This window comes from Camelus ferus, chromosome 20, assembly GCF_009834535.1.
Source record: "Camelus ferus isolate YT-003-E chromosome 20, BCGSAC_Cfer_1.0, whole genome shotgun sequence".
Lineage (NCBI taxonomy): Eukaryota > Metazoa > Chordata > Mammalia > Artiodactyla > Camelidae > Camelus > Camelus ferus.
This window is the reverse complement of record NC_045715.1, coordinates 31,638,720-31,662,298: the sequence shown is the minus strand read 5'-3', so window position 1 is coordinate 31,662,298 and position 23,579 is coordinate 31,638,720. Positions and strand designations below refer to the sequence as shown.

At 44.1% G+C, this 23,579-nt stretch overlaps 2 protein-coding genes across 5 annotated transcripts in view; both read left to right on the top strand.

Annotated features, from left to right (window-relative positions):
* The window catches only part of LOC102520068 (24-hydroxycholesterol 7-alpha-hydroxylase), a 91,767-nt gene extending 70,857 nt beyond the window's left edge, over positions 1-20,910 (top strand). For both annotated transcript variants that reach the window (XM_006190722.3, XM_014564364.2), the window contains 2 exons: positions 13,987-14,163; positions 20,474-20,910. The gene's annotated coding sequence lies outside the window, so the exon portion shown is untranslated. The remainder of the gene's footprint in view (positions 1-13,986; positions 14,164-20,473) is intronic.
* RCAN2 (regulator of calcineurin 2) overlaps positions 14,036-23,579 on the top strand; it is a 217,002-nt gene continuing 207,458 nt past the window's right edge. The window contains exon 1 of one of the 3 annotated variants that reach the window (XM_032463193.1): positions 14,036-14,163. In XM_032463193.1, coding sequence (XP_032319084.1) covers positions 14,124-14,163 — 40 coding nt within the window. In that variant the 5' untranslated portion in view covers positions 14,036-14,123. Of the gene's footprint in view, positions 14,164-22,040; positions 22,852-23,579 lie in introns of those variants that run through there. The other 2 variants (XR_004313626.1, XM_032463192.1) reach the window with 2 other exon arrangements.

Below are 23,579 nucleotides of genomic sequence, written 5' to 3'. Positions count from 1 at the left end.
TGAAGCTCTTCCCCTTTTAAAATCAGATGGTATTATCAACTCCTATTTTAAGCTTGTTTATGGAACTAGAATAATTCTGAACATAGATATATAAAGGTGATTACAGCAGGGGAGGTTTGACCTTTAAAAAATCCTTCCCTGTATAAACAAGTTCTGGAATGTTTTAAAACCTCTAAGCCAGTCAATTTGTTTCTTTCGTTCTTTCTTTTTTGATTTGTCATCAACCTGAGTTGTCCATTTGATTTAAAGGATGAAATGGAAATGTATTAGTTTCCTGACTGTACCTGAAGGAGGTGTGTTTGGACACCACGTGCTTCCTGCCTCAAGCCACTGTGGCTCTGCTGGAGTCTCAGGGGCCTTATGATTTTTCACATTCACGGTGGTACCAAATATGCATTCGATAGAACCTGTACTTCAGATTTTGAATTTCGATCTTCTCCCAGGCTGGTGATGTATGGTCCTGTCCTCTCCTGTGACGCTGGGCAATGGGCACTCCCCGTCAGCCACACGGTTATGAGGGTGGACAACGGGTACCTTTACATCCGTACTCTGCCCAACCATTCTGCTTCTCACTCTCACTACAGTATTCAATAAAATACATGAGATATTTAACTTTATTTTAAAATAAGTTTTGCGTTAGATGATTTTGCCCACCTGTAGGCTAATGTAAGTGTTCTGAGCACGTTTAAGGTAGGCGAGGCTAAGCTATGATGTTGGGTGGGTTAGGTGTATTAAATGCATTTTTTTCCCCTAGAGCCTCACTTCTTTTTAAAAAAAATTATTTATTTATTTAATTCTTTTTTTAATTGAAGTATAGTCAGTTGCAGTGTGACAGTTTCTGGTGTACAGCACAATGTCATGCATATACATACATTTGTTTTCATCTTCTTTTTCATTAAATGTTATTACAGGATATTGACTATAGTTCCCTGTGCTATACAGAATAAATTTGGGTTTTTTAAGTCTATTTTTATATATAGTGGCTAACATTTGCAAATCTCAGACTCCCAAATTTATCCCTTCCCACCCCCTTTCCCCCCGTAACCATATGATTGTACTATGTCTGCGAGTCTGTTTCTGTTTTGTAGATGAGTTCATTAGTGTCCTCTTTTTTTCTTTTTTTTAAGATTCCACACATGAGCGATATCATGTGGTATTTTTCTTTCTCTTTCTGGCTTACTTCATGTTTTTAACTTACGATGGGTTTCTCAGGATGTAACCCCATCATAAGTTGAGGAAGATACGTACTCAGGAAATGTTTGTCGATTAATGAATGATCAGGGGAGAAAGTAGAATCCTATTTCTGTCTGTTTCTTCTTAGTTGTTAGACCCTAGAAAAGTTCTTTAACCTCTCTGAGGATCTGTCAAGAGTTGGAGGAGAATTGATACACTTTGGGATGAAGTAAAGAAAAGCCTCTGAGCCATTATTTTAGACATGTAGTGTCCAGTGTGCACCAATCTTCTTGGCTGAAGCCCCACAACAAATTAAAAGAAGATGAGCACAATTAATGTAATCCATCATATCAACAGATTGAAAGAGAAAAATCACATAATCCTTTAAAAATATTTTTATTTATTTATTATTGTATATTTGATTATTTTGGTAGGAGAGGGGGAAGGTAATTAGGTTTATTTATTTTTAGAGGCAGTACTGGGGTTTGAACCCACGACCTCATGCATGCTAGGTATGTGTTCCACCACTTGAGGTATACCCTCCCCCATCACATAATCATTTTGACAGATGTAGAAAAAACATCTGACAAAACCCAACACTCACTCATGATTAAAAAAACAAAACTCCCATGTACTTAGGACTTTTCTGTAAGTTTGGAATTACTTCCAAACAAAATTTAAAAGAAATGTGTTTGGTAGATAGATATAAAATCAATAATGGACAGATGGGAAGGAAGATTAATACACAGCTAGATGGATACGTAATCAGATAACCAGATGAGAGGGAGAGAGAGAGAGGGAGAGAAAGACATTGATGAATAAATTCTGCCTTCTCAGGGAAATTGTAAGCTAAGTATTCAAAATGTATGAGTGGACTGCCTGATCAACGTTAAGGCTGGTTGAGGAGAACTGAAAGTAAACATACTAGAACTATCAGCAGTGGATATCTCTGAATGGCAAGGTTGTGGTGATCTTTCTTTTCTTTGAACCTTTCCCCCCTCCTCTGACCCCTGAAGCATTCACATTTGAAACATTGCTTCTTCTGCTCCGTGATATTAGTTGTCTTTTTATATCTGAGTGTTCTGCTCCTCAGAGATATTGCAAGCTAAATATCCAAAAGACATGAATGGACTGCCTGACCAACGTTAGGTCAAGGCTGGCTCCAGGTCAAAGGATTTGAAATGAAAAACTGAAGCAGAGGGCGTAGGGGTTGCCGTCTTCCTGAGGTAGGACAGTGAAAGCAGACACAGTTCAGTGGAAGACTTACTGCTTCAGTACATCCGGGCACTGAAGTGGTTCAGAGCACAGGTCTGAAACCCAGCTGCCTGGTCCCTATGCAACCGCTCTCTGCCTCAGTTTTCTCATACGTAGAATGGGGCTAATAACCCTGTCCACTTCAAAGGGTTGATGTTAGAACTAAAACAAATGGATGCTTGTAAAGTACCTAGAATAGTGCCTGGCACTCAAATGTTGGTTCTTATTAAAAGGAACAGTATTTTTTCTCATTGTAAAAGTAATATAGAAAACTTAGAAAGTAAATAGAAGGAATAATAAAAAATTAAAAATCTGCATTCTCAGTGCTCACATATGAAGTTTTCAGATATAATCACCATTAGTATTCTGAACACATTTTTAAATTTGCTTCTCTATCTTTGTATGTATTCATACATATTTTAACTTTTTTCCAAAAAATGGTGTCTTCCCATAGAGAACTTTATAAACTTGCTTTTTGTATTTACAATGTGGTGAACACTGTTTTATGTAATTGAATATTTATATGAACATTTTAGAATGTTCTCGTATTACCTGAAAAACAACTGAACCAGCAAGGGCAGATTTGGCAGCCTCAAGTATCAAACGTCTTTCGTATGAGTCAATAAAGAGAATGAAAACAAGAGAAAGATATAATTTTCAACTCTAAACACTCAAACAGCAAAATTAGGAAATGTCAGGAGATCGTGTTTAAGGTTTAAGGTGCTAAAAATAGTATTAAGGACATTTAGAAATCAAGCCATGTTCTCTTTTTAGGAGGAATTTAATTCCTTAATTTTGTAAAATAACGTATTAAATTATTGTCCCTCATTTTTCATTTCATGGCTATTTATAGGAAAAGAAATAGCTGTACTTTATTCCAAGAACAAGGAGATTTTTGAACAAGATTTTGAATGCTTTTACAAATTTAGCCTTGATCTGGCAAAAGCAAGTGCTTTCTTCCAGCTATTTGGGAGTCTTACCCCAGCCCCAGTGCAGGCGTGTTCTTTCCAGGTAGGAAGGACGCTGGGCGCCCACCCACAGAGGAAGGGCTCTGACATGGGGTTTGCTGCGGAAGGAGACACGGTGCAGAGGGTCCACGGCCGGCGGGGAGGAGGCGGTGGCAGCAGGAGCACCAGCGCTGTGGATGGGGGCCGATCCTGCCACTTTACCAGTTCTGTGACTCCAGACAAATCAGTATCGCTGAGTGCCTCAGTTTCCCCCCGATGGTACCTCCCTCGTAGGGCCCTACCTCCCTCGTAGGGCCCACGGGGGAAGTGCTCCGAATGGTTTTCCTTTCCTTCTCGGAACTCTTTGTCTCGGAGATCAGCTCCCTTCTTGCTCTCCGCTTCCAAATGTCCTCATGTAAACTCCAGAAGCATCTTTGATAATGAGTCTTTCCTCTGGTCTCAGGTGTCTGGCAGTCTTGGGAACACCTGCACTTGAGTATTCGGATAAAATCAGGAGTTCAGCCGTTTAGAAACAGAACCCACCCTCTAATTCCAGTCAATTTAATCCTGAAAATGGTCTCTGAAGGCAAAGCCCCTGTCGTGCAATGAAAACTCTCGGTTCACTCACTGACCTTGGCCTTCCCCACTAGGTAATGAAGGTAGGACCTCTGATTCTTTTCTGCTTTGTAGCTCCAGTGTCTGTCCGAGTGCTTGGGAGGTGATGAATAATAAGCTCTTTTTGAATGAATGGCTGAAAGAGTGAGTAAAGAAAATGATGTGAAGACTAAAGCAGTGCTGCCCTGCCCTCCTCAGGCTCCCATTCCGGTTTGGGAACACACAACAGGCAAGGACTGTGCCGTCATCAATCAAAGCACCTCGGAAGTGAACTAGGAGAAAGGGCGAGAGAAGTTGGGCAGGACGATCTGATGAACTGGAAAAGAGAAGAGACTTAAGTTTTGACGCACTGGTGGGACCTTTCTCAAATTGTCCACGACTATCAGTGACACCACTGAGATGCAGTGGCAAATGCAGCACTGTCCTTGGCACTCTCACCCAGACATGCTAGAGATGGAAGAGAACTCAGGTTTATTCCCCTGTTGGACATGTTAATCTCGCCTATAGCATCTTGATCTGGTCGCTATGGAATCTCATACCAGACTACAATTCACAGTTCCAGATCTGAGATTCCAAATCAAGGCTACCCAGGAGAGAAAGATTTCTCTCACTACCTTAGGGAACACTCTTCAGCCCTTGCCCTTCAAATCCAGATGATTTCTAAAATTCTTTTTTTTTTAAGTCAAAATGTCTGTGATACAGTTGTTTCTGATAGAAGATATGGTCTCTGTACCTTTGAAAGAATGACAATGAATTCTGCTAGTATTGAAGTGAATACTTATTATATATCTTTTTTGTAATCCTCACTACAAATCTACAAAATATGTATTTTCATATCAGTTAGGACCCTTTGTGGCAAGTGACACAAAATACAATTCCAACAGCTGTAAGCAAAAAGAGAGAATTTGTTGGCTTAATTGGTGAAAAGCCCAGAGTTTGTGGGTGCAGGCATGGCTGTATCCAGGGGTCCAAACAAGCTCTTTGGCATCCTGTCTCTCTTCATTCTTTGGTCTTGCTTTCTTTTTTTGTTGGCTACTTTCAGGCAGGTGTTCTCTACATTGTGACCTCCAGAAGTTCCATTCTTACATCATTATAGCTCCCAGTCTAGGGGGAAAAAGAACCCCTCTGCCCAGATCTTAGACAGTATCTCATTGACTCTGATTGGGCCATGTGATTACCCCAGATCCAGTCATTGCTGCTAAGGGGATTTGATACTCTCATTGGCCAGATCTTGGATACATTTTCAGTCACATGCTCAAACTTCGCTGTGGGAAGAGCGAGTCCCTCCCTCCTCCAAATTTAGAGTGCTTTTACAATGAGAGACAAGGCAGAGACTCTGGTAACAAACAATCATAACAGATTTGATCTCAATTTCACAAGAGTCGTATCTGAGACTCAGAATAATTATGGTCACACAGCCAGGAAGCAGCTCTCCCAGCCCAAGTCAGGCAGGAAACAGAATCCAGCTCAGGTAGTTAGACTAGCGATGAGATTATTTGTAGAGGTATAGACAGTATTATGGGAAACAGCAAAGCTGTTGAGGTCCTGGGAATCCAGGCACAGCAGGACCATCTTGAGGTCGGAGGGGCAAAAACTGGATCCCAAGAGGAGAGGCCCACTGACAACAAGGGTGACAAAGGGACATCACCACTGCCAGGAGTGCACAGTGGAGAGGGGTATGGAGTGCAAATGAGATCCCTTGACTTAGCTTGCCTCCACTCTGATCTTCTTCCAGTACCTCCCACTGGGAACCAGGAGCCGGCCAGTATGGGAAGCCTCCAGGGCACAGAGCCAGGAGGAGAAGGGCAGAGATGGATGGATGGGTCAGGCTCTGAACCCAGCTCTAATGGACCCGAAAGGTTATAACGACTCCTCCACCCACCTTTCACAGTCATGAGGCGGGGGCGTGGCCAGAGACCTCTAGGCAAGACGCTGCTTCCCTGCAGACTTGACTGACCACTCTCCATTAGCAGCCGGCTTCCAGACACCTTGAATCTGTAGCTTCAAGTATTTGTCCCTGTGGCGAACTGACCCCCTTCCCAAGGTTACCTCTCATCTCATCCCCTGGCACATATATTCAAAACATTTTTATTCATTCAGTGCTTCACCAAAAAAATCCCTTAGACTAGAAGGAGTGTTAGCAGGGACCTCTCAGATAGGATCTGCCTCCTTCCTTCAAAGGAGAATTCATTGATTATCCTTTGAGGAATATTTGAGGTCTGTGATCAAGCGAGAACAGACTACTTGGCTACAGATCCCAGCATCTTAAAAATCCAAGACTCTAGGGTTTGAGGAAATGAAATCAGAATTCTGACCATTGATGCAAAAGCCCAGTGCTACCCAAACCTGGGGATCCTGGTTTTCCTGGCAGAACCAACGCTATAACCTCTAATTCCATAGAGGGTGAGCGCTCTGAGCCCTTTCCCCGTGGAAATGTTGAAGGTCTCTCTGTGTTTTGACACAGATATGGTGAGTGAACCTTGTGCTTATTTAAATTTCTGGAAAATGCTTTGTGTTCTGCCTCACACAGAAGGATCATTTTGGAAAAATTGAGGCAGATTAGCCATCGGCTGTCCCCTTGAAGGCTGCCTAGCGTCGGCCCCGTGGTCTACACCTGAGTGCTTGTAAATAGTCCTGAACCTGGTCAGAGGAAGAGAGGACCCTGGACCTGGAGGGCAGATTGAAGTCATCTGGTCCAGCTTCCACTTAAAACAGGCTGCCATGGATCTCTGCCCCTGAGAGTTCTCCTGAGGTAGCGCTTCCCAGTTATAAGGCAGGGCACTACTGCATACGTTCGTATTTTAAAATCCCTTCTTTCGTCAGAGTGGAATCCCTTCGTCTCTCACCGGTGCTTTCCCTGCCTGCTGCGTCGGTATTGGGTGAGCAGCCTGTCTTGACCACATTTCAACTTTCCAGATCCTGCTGACAGCTGTCACATGTCCCTTTGGTTTTTCCAAAGAAGCCCAGTCTAAAAATGGCCATTTTCTCCTCACTGTCCCTCACGTGACTTGACTTCCAGACTCCTTCTTCCTTGGTTTCCCAGCAGCAAACTCTCTCGAGTTTATTATTTTCTCCAACAAAATGTGCCTTATGCTCCACAAGGCCTGACCCAGGCAGAGCACCGCGAGGCCACGGCGTCCAATGATGGGTTAGGATTTTGTTTGGTTTGGTTTTCTAGCTGCTGTGTCATGATCTTGGCTCACAGGGAGCCTGACTTCAATAAAAACCCCTGGAGCTTTTCACAGGGACTCCTGCCAAGCCACAGCTCCTCCCTCAATATTTGTGGAATTGATAGTTATAAAAATAACATTCACATTTTCTTTTATTATAAAAGAAATACACGATAATTGGAGGAAATTTAGAAAATGCAGTTAGGTAACTTGCTGGGTTTTTTTCTTTTTCCTCACCACCCAGCGCTATCTGTAGCTCTTCCTTCGGCACTTATGGAGGGTAGCAAATGAAAATGCCAACAGGGTCCAGGCAGGTGTCGTAAATTTGTGAAGGGAGCTGAGAGTGAAACGGTAGGGGCATGGGTGAGCCTGTTACCCTCAGGGGAGAGCAGGTGTTACTCAACCAGGGTTTCCTATCATCTCGGAAAGGGAGGGCTCCAAAAAAGCAGAACCGGGTATTCTGTTTTCTTCAAGAAACACTGTAAATGCAGAATTTTATGAGGAATCATCTTATTAAGTATTGGCAATTATTTATGTGGGGCAAAAATTCATGTCTTTGGACCTTCTTGGGTCTTGGAACTGCCAGTAAGGTCTCTGGTCTCTCTGGTGTAGATACTGCCATTCTGCCTTCTTTCTTCTCTCGATGTCTCAGGAAAAAAACAAAACAAAAAAACGTTGATCCTCTCTATATAATGGCCAACAAGGACTTGTGATCACCCAAGTTAACTCTAGGTATCTTTGCTTTAGCCACCCGCTCCTCCAGGGTTGCCCTGTCGTCCCCTCTTTGACGTCTCAGACTCACTCTCTTTCTCATTTCGTATCTCTCACTCCATCCCCGCAGCTTCTCCAGTAAGATTTGGTCCCCAAGCCCCGTCTCTTTGCCATACTCACCACCTTCAGGCTGTGGGCCAGTTCAGTCTTTGGAGTTTTCAGTGACCCATATTCAAACCCTGATCTGCATGTGTCTAGCTGTCTGACCCCGTGGAAGATGGCTGCGACCTCTAAAACTTGGATTCCTCCTAATTTTGGAAAAAATGACGTTTACCCAGAAAGATGGTCTAGAGGAGTAGCCGCAGTGTCTATAAAGCACCTCAGGGAAGCACAGCTGTTGTGATGCGATCGTACTTGGTTTATGGATGGACTGTTCTCCCTGACTCGATTAGGAAGTCGTGGCTGCTCTAAAATACTCGCTGAATAAATGGATAAATAAGGAGTGAGTTTGTGAATATGATGGAAAGCTCTAAGCCTGCTGGAGGATCTCAGTTATTCTTAAAGACAGAGATACAGGGACAAGGAAGGAAGACAGGGGCTTACCCTGGGTAGCTCTGGTTCTTTCCTCTCTGATCCTGCCTTTTTATGTTCCAAAGAAATGCGGGCATCAAATCAAGTATCTTCTCAGACTCGTATTAGCTTTAATAATTAATTACTAAACGGCTTGTGGACTCTGTGATTTTCCAGATACGTGGGAAACAAAACTCTCAATTCAGATCTCTTGGAAATAGTCTGTCTCACTAGAGACTGTTCCCACAGGTATCCAGCCAGGTAGAGAAACCACCAGAGGAGGCAGGAGCTAGGAAGCTGTGTTAATTAATTAACCAGTAGGCTGAACCATAGAGAACGAGGCCTTTGTGAGGCTGGTCCTTCATATTGGGCTAATAAGAGTTTGTTTCCACTTCTGTTGAGACATTTGTTACATGCTGGCCAGTTTATAGGAAGTTGATTGCTGTCATGTTCTCAGAATGAAACTGGAAGCTCTTTGAAGACAGTCATGTTTCCCTGATCTTCCGATTTTCCATGTGCCCAGCTCAACTTTGCAGTTACCACATATTCAAGAACTATGTGTAACCTTTTTAAAAAAAATAACCTTTTTTATTTTGGAAAAAATTTCAGATTTACCGAAAAGTTGCAAAGACAGTACAGAAAGTTCCCATACTCTCTTCACTGCGTTTTCTTAGTGTTAACATTTTATATCATCTTTGTACATTTGTCAAAAGGAAGACGTTAGTAAATTCACTAAATTAACTAAATTAAGTACTAACTTAGTACTAAATTAAGTTCAGATGTCACTAGTTTTTCCACTAATGTCTTTTTCTGGGATCCAGTCCAGGATATCCCATTGCCCTTAGTATGGGTGGCATTTTATTTTGAAGATCTTACATTACTTTAAATGTCTACACGTGGAAGGGAAGGAATCATATATGTACACACCGTTTCTGCATGTCATAATTATCTGAAAAATGGTTGGCACTTACCAAACGGTTGGAATATATTCTTATTCTGTGACAGGCACAATTCCAAGTGCTTTATATGTACGGTCATTTTTTTCCCTCACAAAGACTCAGTGAGGTAGGTATTAATATTATCTCCATTTTATGGATAGGAAATTAAGGCTGGGGTCACGCATGTCACTTAGCTACTCAGGGCCATGGTTAAAACCCAGAGAGTCAGACTCTCGAATGTTACACACAAATGTAATATTGGAGAAGAAGCTGTCAATACGTGAAAGGATTGTGAAGTGGCTTGTTTTATTATTGTGTTGTAGTAAAAGGTGAGACAGAAAAAGTTGTTCTTCTTTTCAGATGTATTTTCTGGGTCTCCCATTTTTCCATCCTCCTCTTTGGAAGGCAGGGCCGCGTGACTCGGGCAGACAGAACTGAAAGTCCTGACGCCCTAGCCTCGAACTCCCTTCCTGTAATAGGTATCAGAGTGTCATGTCTGAGAGCTGGGATATAAATGATAAGTGAATGTGGTTGGTCATCATCTTTTCCCATCATAAACCTCTGCCCAAGGGCTCTCACGCTGGGAGAACAGAGGTGTTGAAAGAAAGAATGGAGGTGCACTGGCAGAGTACGTGGACAGGCTCAAATGGCCTGCTGGCACCTTCAGACATGGAATGTTCTAAATATGTCTCAGCTCCAGAGACTCAAGCTCCGTCTGATTTACAATGGGGACACTCATAAATGATCAGCTATTAACCAACCAAACAAACAAACCCAAAAATATGCGAAAGAAACAACTCTTCTTTAAACTCAAACTTTTTCTCTTTCCTCTTATTACTCAACATAATAATCTGTAGAACCACTTTTCATTTGGAAGTTCCCATTGGGAACATAGAATTCATTGCATAGATTTATAGTTCTGATTAGTGGCTGATGAATTAGTGCATAAACAGGTCCTCGTACTCTTTTGTGGCAGTGGGACCAAGCTGTTGGGGATGGAGTCGTGACAGACTGTGAAAACAGATCATATCAAGCTCCACCCCCGCCCCATTCATTATGCATTTAACAAACCATACTGAAACCTTCTATGTGCCAGACATGGGGCCACATCCTCTCAGAAGAGGTGGCAAACATAAAACTAAATCATCAATCTTAGTGTTGTAGTTGTCCTGAAAGAAATAGCTATTCACAGGGTTTTTGTTTTTGTTTTTTTGTAGTACTTTAAAAATTTATTCATATCTTATTTTGTGCCCTTCAGTAAAATTATATAGTTTTCTTCATGTAGATTTAACATGTTTCTTATCAGCTGTATTCCCAGATATTTTGCAGTTCTTGTTAACATTGTGGATGGTGGCTTTTTGCACATGGTATTCTTTCCTCATTTCTTAGGAAAATAATTTTAGCTTTTATAAAAATCATCAAGCTCATTATCATGAAGCAATGCCACACAGTAAAGTACAAAGAAGAAGGATAAAATATCAATCAGATTCCAGCACCTTGAAATAACCATCACCCTTTCCAACAATCAAACTTCCCGGAATATTATACTCTTTAAATCTGCTCCGATTCCTTTTAAAGTTTTTTTTTTCCTGAAATAACTTCAGATCTTTTAAAATTATCTTATTGTTTTCCTCTTTTTGCTTTCCATATCAAAACTCTGATGAATAATAATTATTATTAATATCACTATTTATTATTATTGTTATTTTACCACATTGATCCTTAATTTTCTGTGTGCTGAGAAATGTCTCATTGAACACAGGACTTAAACTCAATGAGCTGCTGCCCAAATGAAGTTTGATGGTGGGCAAGTAAGAATTCAATGAAGTAAATTTAATTTAATAAGAATGAACTAAAATAGTAACTTATCAGCCTCGGTTCTTCTTGGTGCATCTTTGGGCCTAGGATGAGCTGAGTTTTCAGTATTTCACTGTCAAATGTGGAAAAGGTGGGGCAGTTAGTGGCTTGGCAAGTCTTTTCACAAGCAAGTAGACAATCTATTTTTATTGAAATCTATAAGATTAGCTCTAGAAAGAACTTAAAGATTTTATAAGCAACTCCCCTTCCCCAAAATTTACACATGATGAAACTGAGGCCCAGAGAACCTCGCCTGATGTCACTTGGCTAATTAATTAATAGCCAAGGAAAAACTAAAAATTTAATTCTCTTTTCCACTTTTTTAGCAGCAGTTTTATTTATGACACTTATTCCATATTCATCTGCAAACTGTTTTTGTGGGTACACTAGGGAAAGGAGGTTGCAGCTGCCCTAAAGCTGAAACTGCAGGTTGTATAGTAGTTTTTCCAGAGTCCAGGTAAGAGGATGTCAGAGGGAAGGATACAAGTCCTGCTGATGGTCTGCACCTGATCTGGGGAACTGCGCTCAGGTCTCGGGCAGCTCCTGACTGCGCAGGTGAGGGGAGTAATGTTTCATTGGATCCCAAGTAGTCTTCCTTCAGTGATAACTTTGTCTTTCAATCAGGTGACCAGTAGCCATCAAATTTGTGTGTGTGCCTGTGTGTGCATGTGTGTGTCTGCGTTGTGTGCATGTGCATGTGTGTAGGGATGGAGAAGCCAGGCGTGTCTCGGAGGCTCTCACAGCCAGTCTCATCCAGCAGGCACTGTGCTCCCATAATCCCCAGTCCCAGGCCGGGTGGGGTCCAGTCCTGTTTCCCATGGACGTCCATGTCCAGCATCTGAACTGCTATTTCAGAGACAGAATGTTCTAAATCAGGTTTTCTGTTTTGGCAGAGGAACGGAACCCTCTTTTCTAATATTACTTCTGTGGGAAAGTGTTTTCTGAGTTCCAGACAACTCAATTTACAAATACACTTTTGGGATATGACCCATTTATATATATATTTGTGTGTGTGTGTGTACACACACACACACACACACACACACACACACACACACACGTAAGGACTGTGTTCTGGGGGTAAGAACACTTCCCATGTGGTACAAAGTGCAGGTATATTGACCTTATTCAAGGAATAGCATATAACGTGCCTAAAATTTGAAACATACTCCGTCTGTCTTTCAGGAAGGGATGGCTATAGGCTTAGCAGCTCCCCATAAGGTAGGATTATAAGGGTCCAAATAGCCTCCCACCCCCATTCATGCTCTCCTTGGTCTTAGAAAACTATCCGAAATTATACAGTGCCAATTAAGGTAGGGGTTCAGTGTGTGCAGAATCAACTTGTTGGGCATGACTTTTTCTTGAAATGTTGCAGAAAAGTGTGTTACAGCTCAGTTATGACAATGACCTGGATCCGGGTGAGAGACTAAGCAGCACTCAGAGAGTTGTAGAACTCAGGTTTATTATGTCAGCAGGCCCAGAAGAGTTAACACTCCAAGCTTTAGATACCATCTGTAGGTTTACACAGGCCTTTATAGGCTGCCAGTTTACACTTTGCAACATCATATGCAAATAAGGTATAACAAAAGTTGACTAATTAGGAACAAGCTTTGTAGAAATGGACCAATCAGGAGGGAGAGAAATAACCAATCAGGAGTGAGGGAAATGGACCAATCAGGAGGAAGAGAAATAACCAATCAGAAGTGAGCTCCATGCAAATGAAGTACTACAAATGGACCAATCAGGAGTTAGCTCAGGGAACCAATAGAATTTTAGGGGTAAGTTCCACTTTCCTAGAAGTAAGCCAGTTTCAGAGGCAAAAAGTGAGATAAAGCCACTGGGCTAGGGAACCAGGTGGTGCTGGCAGGAAAGTAGTGGCCCTGCCTGGGGGTCCTGCTGGTCTTTTTTATGGGGCTTCCCACCTCAAAACCAGTGTCCTTGGTTTTGTTTTCACTTTTTAAAATAGATTCTCTGGCCCCTCCAGAGACTCTAAGTAGGTGAGGGATAGGAGTCTGGAAACTGTAATTATTTTTTAAGAATTCTTTATTCTCTACAAAACTCTCATCAAGTCACTTTTGAGTCAAGACATTTATTGATTCACTGATTAATTCTTTTAATTGTTCATTCTTTCATCATACATCAAGGTTTGCTCATGCAGTATGGGTACTGGGTACTGAGGGTAGAAGGACAAGAAACACAAGCATCATAAGGGAAGAAAGTGACACAGGAGCTATTGATAGTGTCTGATGGGGTCTGGGAGACTGCAGTCACAAAAGGCTTTGCAGAAGCATTGACTCGGGAGGTCACAGCTGAGTGCTGGAGCATCTACGTTCTTGGGCCAGACTGCCTGGACTCACAGCCCAGCTCTACCATCTGCCAACTTAGGATCTGCCAAGGTGCTGAAACTTTCTATGCCTCAGTTTTCTCATCTGTCAAATGGAGACAGTCTGAGGACTTAGGTCAGAGAGTTGTGAAAATGGAATGAGCTGATGTAGGAAAAGTGCTTAAGACAGTGGTCTCGAGCTTCGGCAGTGGTCTCGAGCTTCAGCAGGTATCAGAATCCCCCGGAAGTTTTGCTAACACCAGGCTTCTGGGTCCCACTCCAAGTTTCCAAGTCAGTTGATTTGAGATAAGCCTGAGGATGTGCATGTCTAACAATTTCCCGGGGGATGCCAATGCCGCTGGTCTGGGGACAACTCTTTGAGAATACTTCCAATGATAGTAAGCAGCATTTGTTGCTATTCTTTTCAGCTGATCTTTGATGGAAACACTGGAGAGTGTCACGCAAAGGCACCTAGGCAGGGGGAACTGCCAGTGCATAGCCCGGAGGGTTGGAAGCAGAGGGCAGGCGCCAGGAGCGGAGAGAAACAGGCTGGCGGGGACACAGGATGCATTGTGGCCGCCAGACTCTGAGGAACCTGGCCCCGGGTAAGTATAGACATTATCTGAGAGTAACCAGAGAGCCTGTTATCAGCCATTAGCACCTTAGCACAAATTAATTTATCGGAGTAGCCTGTCACTTTGTCAAAGCCTGGAGGACTCTGACTCATGCCTGGTGAATTTGGATGGCCCTAGGAGACTGGTCCTCCTTCTTTGGAAAATCACCCCACACCAGTGAGTCCCGGGCAGCTTTGAGGGCACTCAGCTGCCCAGACCCCTGTCCTCACGAGAGGACTTGTGGATCTGTGATCACACCTGGAATTGGCCTCTTGGGCTCTGTACACTCATACTCCTGATATCCAAACGCATCTGGCTTATATTTGCAGACTTTAAAAAAATGCAGTAACATTAGAAGGTTTATAATATATTTGTCTATCTATCTAGGAATATTTTCCATACTCTGAACCACAAAAGACTTATTTATAACCACATTTTCCAGTCCATGGACTGTCAAAAGAGCGTTAAAAACAAAACACAATCCATCCATCTTTGTGTTTTCTGTTTTTGTGATTTTTTTACCCCTTTTGGGCAAACCGAGTAATTTGCAAGTTTTAGTTTCACAGACAATTCCCACACAGCAGCCCCTTGCACACTCTTGTTTCTGCGAAGGAAACACAGATCAGCTTAGCTGCCCTGTGGCTGTTCTCATGTGTGTCGTTTTATCCAGCACCTTATCTGTGCTACTTTACACACTCCAGATGCTCCAAGGCCACGTAAGAGCCAACGCAGGCAACAGTGGCTTTCCTCCTGGCCCGGTGAGCCTGGGGCCACTGGGAAAGCAGGCTGTACTATTTTGGGCATGGCATGCTGTAACGAATGGAAAAAGAGAAATCAGAGACAGGCAGTTTTCCTCTGCTGTCTGAAGAATAACACGATGCGTCCTGCTAAAGTGAAGAGAGAGTTAGAAGGAGGGAAACTGATTTCACTGCGGCATCCAAATGGGAGGAGGAGGAGGTGGGCGGGTGGAAAGAAAGCTTTTATAGGAGAAGATGCTCTGGGAGGCAGAGAGACAGAAAACTCACATCCAGATTGGCAACTGACGGTCTTTAGATTGCTCTTTAGCCATAGAACACTCTTGTGAGGGCAGGGTGTGTACGTGTGTGTGTGTTTATATGAGACAGACAGAGCCGTCCAACCTGCACAGAAGGGCCCTGCGCTCGGTTTAATGCTCTCCTGAATTTCTTAATACGGGGCCCTGTATTTTCATTTTACACTGGGCCCTCCAAATTGGATAGCTGGTTCTGGAGAGAGAGTTAGTTCCACTGATTTAAGGTGGTTGAAATTGGCATTATTTTTTTTTCATATTCTTCATTTTTAAGACTATTCATTTTCGAATATATGTGCCTCAACCTTTTCTTTAACCATCCTGTGCCGCCCGTGTGCTTCGTTCACCTGAAGTTCTCATAGCTTGTAACATAACCATGGCCGTTTGGCTTCTCTTGTCTTAGAGCAGAACTCAGTAAATTTTTTTCTGGGAAGGGCCAATAACTAGTATTTTCAGCTTGATGGACAGTTTTGGAATCTCTATTGCAACTACTCACCTGTTGTTGTAGGGAAAGCAGAAATACGTAAATGAATGAGCGTGGCTGGGTTCCAGCGAAGCTTGATTCGCAGAAGCCTATGGGGGCTGGGTTTGGCCTGGGGGCCACGATTTGACGACCTCTACCCAACAGCACGCTACTCTTTTTGATGATGATGAAACAGATGATGACACGATGACGATGGCTGTCATGTACTGAGGCAGACTCTGGGCCAAATGCTTTATAAGCATTTTAGTATTTAATTTTCACAACCTTATATGGTACAGTTATCATGATCTTGACATTACAGATGAGAAAAGTGGTATTTAGAGGAGTAAATTATTTATTCAAGGTTATCCGGCTAGTAAAAAGAGGAGGTGAGATTCAACCTTGAGACTCCTGCTAGACCCCAGTGTTTCCAGCCCTTCACTTCTCATATCTGGAGCCCTTGACCTTTGCCTGAAATCCAGCCCCATCCTGGTCTTTAGAATTGAGCCAAACTTTAAGTGAGGAGGGTGTCAGAAGGAGCTCCAGCCTCATTGATACAATCCACCGTCAGGGTGTCCTTAGCATCTTCTGAGCCTCTTGATTTCCAAGAACCAGTCCCCACCTTAGGATCTGGGGTTTCTGTCTTGTCTTGGATTCCGTTTCTTCTAGCTTTTTGTTCATTAATAAGCCAGGTGCTCCATGTGAGACTCCCCAGTGACGACGAGGTGCTGAGACACGCTTTATTTTTGTCTTCTTTCTTGTTATTTTGAGACCACAAGGGTTTTTGGACTGGATCTGGCCCAGTGGTAGAGCCAGTCTCCTTCCTCTGCCCCCATCTATTCTCTCATCTCCATGCTTGGTCAGCCCCAAGGGTGGATCTGGTCCTGGCTGCCCCTTGTTAGTCATCAACAGGGCCAAAGCCGATCCCATCCAGAGGTAGTGTGGTTCTTTGCAATGAAAGGTCTACCACCTTCTTACTTTCCTCTCCAAATTCAATTCATGTTTTCAGCCTGGCCCGAGAGCCACCCTCTCTCCTGCACCTCCCCGCACCGCTCCAGGACTCACAGTGTTCCTGTCTTCCAGTGCCCATCACACAGCCCCATCTTGTGTTTTCCTCCAGTTGCCTTGGGAGCTTTCCACTTGTTTCATTTTTCTTTCAAAAGCCCTTTGAAACAACTCCTATTACTTTTGCTTATTTTCCACTGGTGGGAAAGATGGTGGACTTTATTAGGTACTGGATATTGTTGATCATCACTGGGGACTGTTGATGGGCGGGTTACTGTGTGAGGTCGCCAAGGCGAGGGAAGACCCATCTCTCATAGGCACGGAATCTTACTAGTGGGAAAGGGAGAAGTGGCCATGACAGCTATGGCCTCCCAGGCATGACCAGCCTGGCCTTGGTCTTCGCCTGTTGAATATACACATTGTCACAAAACATCCTAGGAGCATGAGCTATCAAGATAAAAGCAGGATCTTCTGCACTCACATCTAAACAGAGACAAAAATTTGAACATTGTCCAAACTGCAAAAATGATCCCATACTCCCCAATCCTGGCTAATATGAGTGACTGCTGCTTCTTTACCAATGATACCAGTGATAGCCTTGCTTCATTCCCCCTGCCTTATAGATAAGAGTTGTTAATATAGCCAACCCAAAAGGTATCCCCGCTTTATAATTAGCATCCAATCTGAAGTACTGCTCCCTTAAGCCCTCCCCCAAATCACTTAAGACAAGTCCAAATCCTGTAAGTCCTTTCAATGTCCTCTCACTGCCATGCCCCAGCGCCTCCATGGTGTGCGTTCTCCATCACTGCAGAGGGCAATAACCCAAGTTGTTTAACTACAGGTGTGTGCGTGGTGCTCTTTGGCTGGAGGACACTGACATTAGCAATTCCTTCAGCTATCAGAAACATACTCAGTCATCTTGACGTTATGTTTTCCACCGAGTATGTGTGTCCTTCCCCCTTCCCCCACCCAGGAACATCTCTTGAGCAGTTAAGAGCAATCACTTTGCCATAGGACCCCTCTCCCTGTTCCCTGCTTTGATGAGCCCTCTCCACCCCTTCACCCCACTCTAAATGCTGCCAAGGACCAAATAAAACAAATTAACTTTGGATGCTTTGAAAAGTGTTTCTTCCCTTCTTTCCACTTCCATTTCCATGACATGATGTCTTGTAAACCCAGAGTGATATATGTGGTAGCCTCCACTTTCAGACTGAAAATCTGTCCTGCTCCAGTTTATTTGAATTTAAAATTCAGCCCACTTTGATGTTTGCGGCTCTACAGCATGAACTGCTATATAAAGAGCATGCATCTTGCTCACACGGCATACAGCTCATCTAAGGCTGTAAGGAATAGCCTGACATTTAGGTTGGGTACAGGGTGCTTTTCTAGGAATAAATGCACCAGATGAGCCAGCCTGATGCAGGGTGAAGAATGGTTACTGGATGGAGACCGAGAAGCCTGGAATTATAGTCTGAGTTTCTCACAGACCATCACTTTGACCTCAGTTAAGCCGTATTCTGTTAGCCTAAATTCCCTGTCAAGAACTGGACATTATTGAAATCATACTCCACGCCCGGCAGTAGGATAGGTGACTCGTGCCATCCATCAGGTCATTTGCAAACAGTGTAACGTGACAGGCATTCTACAGGGAGAAAGGACTGCAGGCCTGCTGCTGGCCTACATCTTAAGACCTTAGTGTAAACATGTGTAAACGTGAGCAGAAGCATCAAACCCAAACGGAGGGACATTCTGTACAGAGGAGGAAGGCCTGGAAGTCGCTGGAAGTGGCTACATTTCCTTACACACACAAGACTCCAAGGTCTCAAACCAAACTCCTTAGGCTTCTCTCTGGCTCAGATCACCAGGGCTAGGCCACCTATTTGTGCGTTGGTTTCCCCATCTGTAAAATGAAAACAGGAGTTGTCCCTGTCTCACAGGGTAGTATAAAGATTGCGTTCATTTATAAAGACCAACTGCAGAGAACAGTGATGGGTACTTAGTAACCCGTTAAAACTATATTTAATGGTATTGTTTTTGTTCTTATTAGTAGCGATAAGTAATCTTGAAATTTCCAGATAAATCCAAACCCCTATAATCTCTCCTAGTGAGGAAGCAAAGAGTCTGAAGTTGCCTCTGAAAAAAATATAAGCATGTATCTTTGGAAAATATGAAATCCTTCCAGGGTCATAAGTGACTAAGAATAAGTTGAGCCTGGACTATCTTGTACCAGAAACACTCAGGGGGATGTGTCCATGGACACAGAAGCTGGCTTGAAGGGTTGAAGGGGCTCTGGCCAACTCTGGGGTGATGAGCATCGAAATAATGATATTAATACATTATGACCCATTAAATAAACCAGGAGTCTGTGAGTGCACATTTATATTACTCAATAATTAAATGAGGAGAAGAAAAACTCTGCAGTAGAATGCCAACTAATTAACGCAAAAGAAATGACAGAAGTAGACACACGTTAGTGTGGCAAGTCAACATCACGTGGCACACACAGGATACAACAAGAACACAGCATCACTTTTGTGGTGTGCTGGCCTACATCTTAAGACCTCAGTGTAACCATGAGCAGGAACATCAAACCCAAATGGAGGGACATTCTGTACAATGACTGGCCCACAGTCTCAAAACTGTCAAGGTCATTGTTTGAGATTGAAGGCGATTCAAGTAACATGACAACTGAGTGATGTTTTGGATCCTCTCTTAGATCCTTTTACAAAAAGTGTCTGGCAAAGAGTATATCAGAGTTCTTTGTATTATTATTGTAATTCTTCTGTAAATTTGAAATTGCTTCAAAAGAAAAGAAAAAATATATATTCCTTTTCATATTCTTTTCCATTATGGTTTATTACAAGATATTGGATGTAGTTCCCTGTGCTCTACAGTAGGACCTTGTTGCTCATCTATTTTATATATAGTAGTTTGTATCTGCATATATATGTATGTATAACTGAATCACTTAGCCATACATCAGAAACTAACACAGCATTGTAAATCAACCATACTTCAATAAAAAAAAAGATGTAGAAAATGAAAAATGTACAGCTATCAGGAATACTTTGTAGTCATAAAAAATAATATTGTTATTGACACTGAAAGCATGAGCAACAGCAACAACAAAAAGATAAGCTGGACTTCATCAAAATTTAAAACTTTCGTACTTGATGGTGAGGACACTATCAAGAAAAAGACAACTCACAGAATAGGAGAAAATATTTGCAAACTGTGTATCTGGTAACAGATTCATATCCAGAATATATGAAGGACTCTTACAGCTCCACACACACAGACAGACACACACAGAGAAAGAAAAACAACCCAATTAAAACATGGGCAAAAGCCAACAAAAAAGAAATACTTTGGCATAAGTTTAATAAAATATGTGCATAATCTGTATGAAGAAAACCACAAAGCTTTGCTAAAAGAAATAAAAGAAAAACTTGATAAATGGAGAGCTATTCCATGTACGTGGATAAGAAGACTGACTATAGAAAGATGTCAGTTCTTCCCACCTTGATCTTTTTTTAAATTGAAGTATAGTTGATTTACAGTGTTGTGTTAGTTTCCAATGTACAGTATAGTGACTCAGTTATACACACACATATATACTTTTTCTTACAGGTTATTCCAAGATACTGAATATAGTTCCCTGTGCTATGCAGTATGACCTTGTTGTTTACTCTGTATATAGTAGTTTGTATCTGCTAATCCCAAACTCCTAATTTATCCCTCCCTGCTCCTTTCCCCTTTGGTAACCATACCAACTTGATCTTTAGAGTCAATGCAATCCCAGCCAAAATCCTAGCAAGTTATTTTGTGGATATCGACAAACTGATTCTAAAGTTTATACAGAGCAGCAGAAGACCCAGGACCAACATAATATTGAAGGAGAAGAACAAAATCAGAGGACTGACGCTACCTGATCTCAAGACTTACTTTGAAGCTACAGTAATCAAGACAGTGTGATATTGGTGAACCTTAAACTTAAAAAAAAAAGAAAGAAATCTGTTGAAAAAATAAGAAGACCTGTATCTGAGTGGTAAGAAAATGGTCACGTTCATTTTTGTGACGGCTAACACATATTGGGTACTACTGTGTGCCCGGCATTGTGCTAAGTGCTTTGCATGCATTGCTCTATTGAATTCTCACATTAAATCTTACATTTTTCCAACTTTGTGAAATTTCTACAATAAATATATTACTTCTAAAACCAGAAAATTTTATTTGTAAATTTATATGTACATAATAGGTCCTATTAAGATGAAGGTCTTCAAGTTGGTGAAGACTGTAGGAACTACTTACTGTAAGATTTTGTTTAAGGGATTGAAGATGTTTTACTTGGCAAGGGGGCCTTGAAGTGAGTGATGATGGCTCTCTTCACATATTTGAAAGACAGTCAATTGGAAAAGGAATTGGACTCTGTCTCCATGGCTTAAAAAAATGAACTAGAGCCACCGAGTAAAGAATCTTAGGAAAGCAAGTTTGGGCTCCACATAAGAACGCTCTTCCAGACAATTCTCTCCAAAAAAGTAATTATCTAATCCCCTGAATATTTAGGGATTTGTGTGTTCACCTAGAAAAAGTTTGGAAGAACAGGAGTCTGAGGTCATTTTCAACTCTTAAATTCTGTCTTTATTTATATTAATGCAGATTAATCAGAGAGGAGAGCCAGGGTCTTCCTTTTTGTTGTTGTTCTGTTTTTTTTTTTTTTTTTAAAGGATGCAATTCTATTTCAACCTTGGAAAAAACTGTATGGTCTGAGTGAACAACTGTGAAACTTACAGATTGCTTCAATGCAATTTTAATATTTTTATCAGGAAACAGAAAGGCATAAAAAGCATGAGGAAAAGTGCCTATTTATGTAGCATTTAGAAAAAAATGACAGAACACAAAACTGATTTAAATCTTACTCATTCCTCCCTCAGGTTGGTCCGCACACCCCGCCCCCATCTCCCCCACCCCCGCCCTTCTTCCTTCAGTTTTTCCCACTTTTCCTATTATGATCTTTTACATTATTGGCATTTTCCTGCCAGGAGACTCGGCCCTGACGCTATCAGTGACACCGCTCTGAACTGCTTTATTTTGTAAAGCAGAGACTTTGACCGGGGTTAAGTTTGTTGAGCAACAGATCCACCCTAGATTCTGTTGCACATTCAACCGTTTACTGTATGATACCAGCCTCCCACTCCTGTGTTTTCAACTCTCTCACAAAAGGAGTCCTTGAAGCCCTCTGGCCGCAACTCTGGTGGCTGCGAATCCTGGCAAAGCCGTGCGGCCCGCGCAGGGCACCTTCGGCCGCGAGGGCGGGGCCGCGCCAGGGCTCCAGCCAGAGGGCGCGGCCCCCACCCCGCGCAAGCGCCCCAGGACCCTCTAGGGGCTTCTCGACCTTTCCTCAGCCGGAGTCGGGGGCTCCGTCCCCTTGTACGCGGAGTTTCGCCCCTCTACCCGTATCCACCCAGTTTGCTTCTCTGCCAGTTTCTTCTTGGCTGTCACTGCCCGGACACCCTTAGCTTCAGCATCAGCCCCCGACCCAGCCCGACGCCCAAGGATGCCCCCATCCCGGCCGTGACCCTGAGGAGTCCTCCCCGCTGGGACTCCTGGGGACGGGCTCTCACGCTGGGTCCCCAGAGGGTCTTCATCCCCTCCTGGGCACCCGGGCTAGAAAGGAGGGGGTGTGGGACTGAGGGCGGGGGCGGGGGGCCCGGGAAGGGGGAGCGGGTGAGGGACCGGGAAGGGCGCGGGGTCAGGCGGGAGGAGAGGAGAGGAGAGGAGGCCAGACAGGGGCTCTCGGTTTCCCGGGGTCTGATTGGAGGTTGGCCCGATGAGTCGGAGCTGGGGGCGCGCCCATCTCTGCTGGCTCCTGCGAGAGCCGCCGCTCGGCCCCTCCCCGGAGCCGCTTTGTCCCGGGTGACGGCGGCGGAGGTTGCGGGAGGCCGAGACCCGTGGACACGCGCAGCCGGAGCCGGAGCCCGGGAGGCGGGGCGCGCCGCGCACGGCCCCCCGCCCAGGCCCGTGGGCACCGCGCCCGTCCCCGCGCGCGCTCTGCCCCGCCGCCAGGTGTGCAGCCCCGCCGCGCCCGCAGTCGCCGGCCCCGCCGACCCACCGCCCGAGCCGCCGCCTCCGCCTTCGCCGGCACATCGCGGACGCCCAGCAGGTCGGTTATGTAACGGTGCCCGCCCGCCCGCTCGCCCCGGCACCTTGTCCTGTCCCGCCAGGGCTGTGCGCGGCACCCGGGCCGGGGGACCGCGGCGCGGGGCGGCCGTGCGCGGTCAGGGTAGGGGGCTGGGCGGGGGGCGGCGGCGGGGTCGGGGGGTGGTGGTCTCTGGATCCAGTTCTCAGCCCCCGCGGCGGCTGTGGGCACGGAGGTGTCCCGTGACCCCCTCTAGAGGGCGCGGGTCTCAAACAGCCCCTTCCCCATTCCTAGTGGCCCACGGGCTCGCCTTTCTAGTAGCAGCAGCAGGTGCGTAAGTGGAGGAGCGAGAATGACGCCTGTGGTGCCCGGGACTGAGATTCGGAGAGGGGGTTAGCGGAGGTGGTCTGGACGCAGAGAGCAAACGGGAAAACGGAGACTCCTTTCCCAGCGCTTAAAGGAAAGTGCTGGGGAAGGGAAGGTGCTCTGAGGCGCAGCGGGCTGGGAATTGTCCTGCCTGGGATTAGCGGGCTTGGGTCATCTAAAAATAACTTCAAGTTTGAAAAGTGAAATAGAAAGGAGCACAGTGTGCCGAGTTCGTCTTGCCTGTGGGATGCTTCGCTCTAGAAGTCAGCAGAGGGAACAGGCAAATCCCAGCCGCCTGATCCCTCTGCTGCCTGCTGGTCTCACTGGTTTCCAAGGTGTCTCGGTTTGACTTGTAGTTAATGATTGATTCTCCAAGGCACTACTGT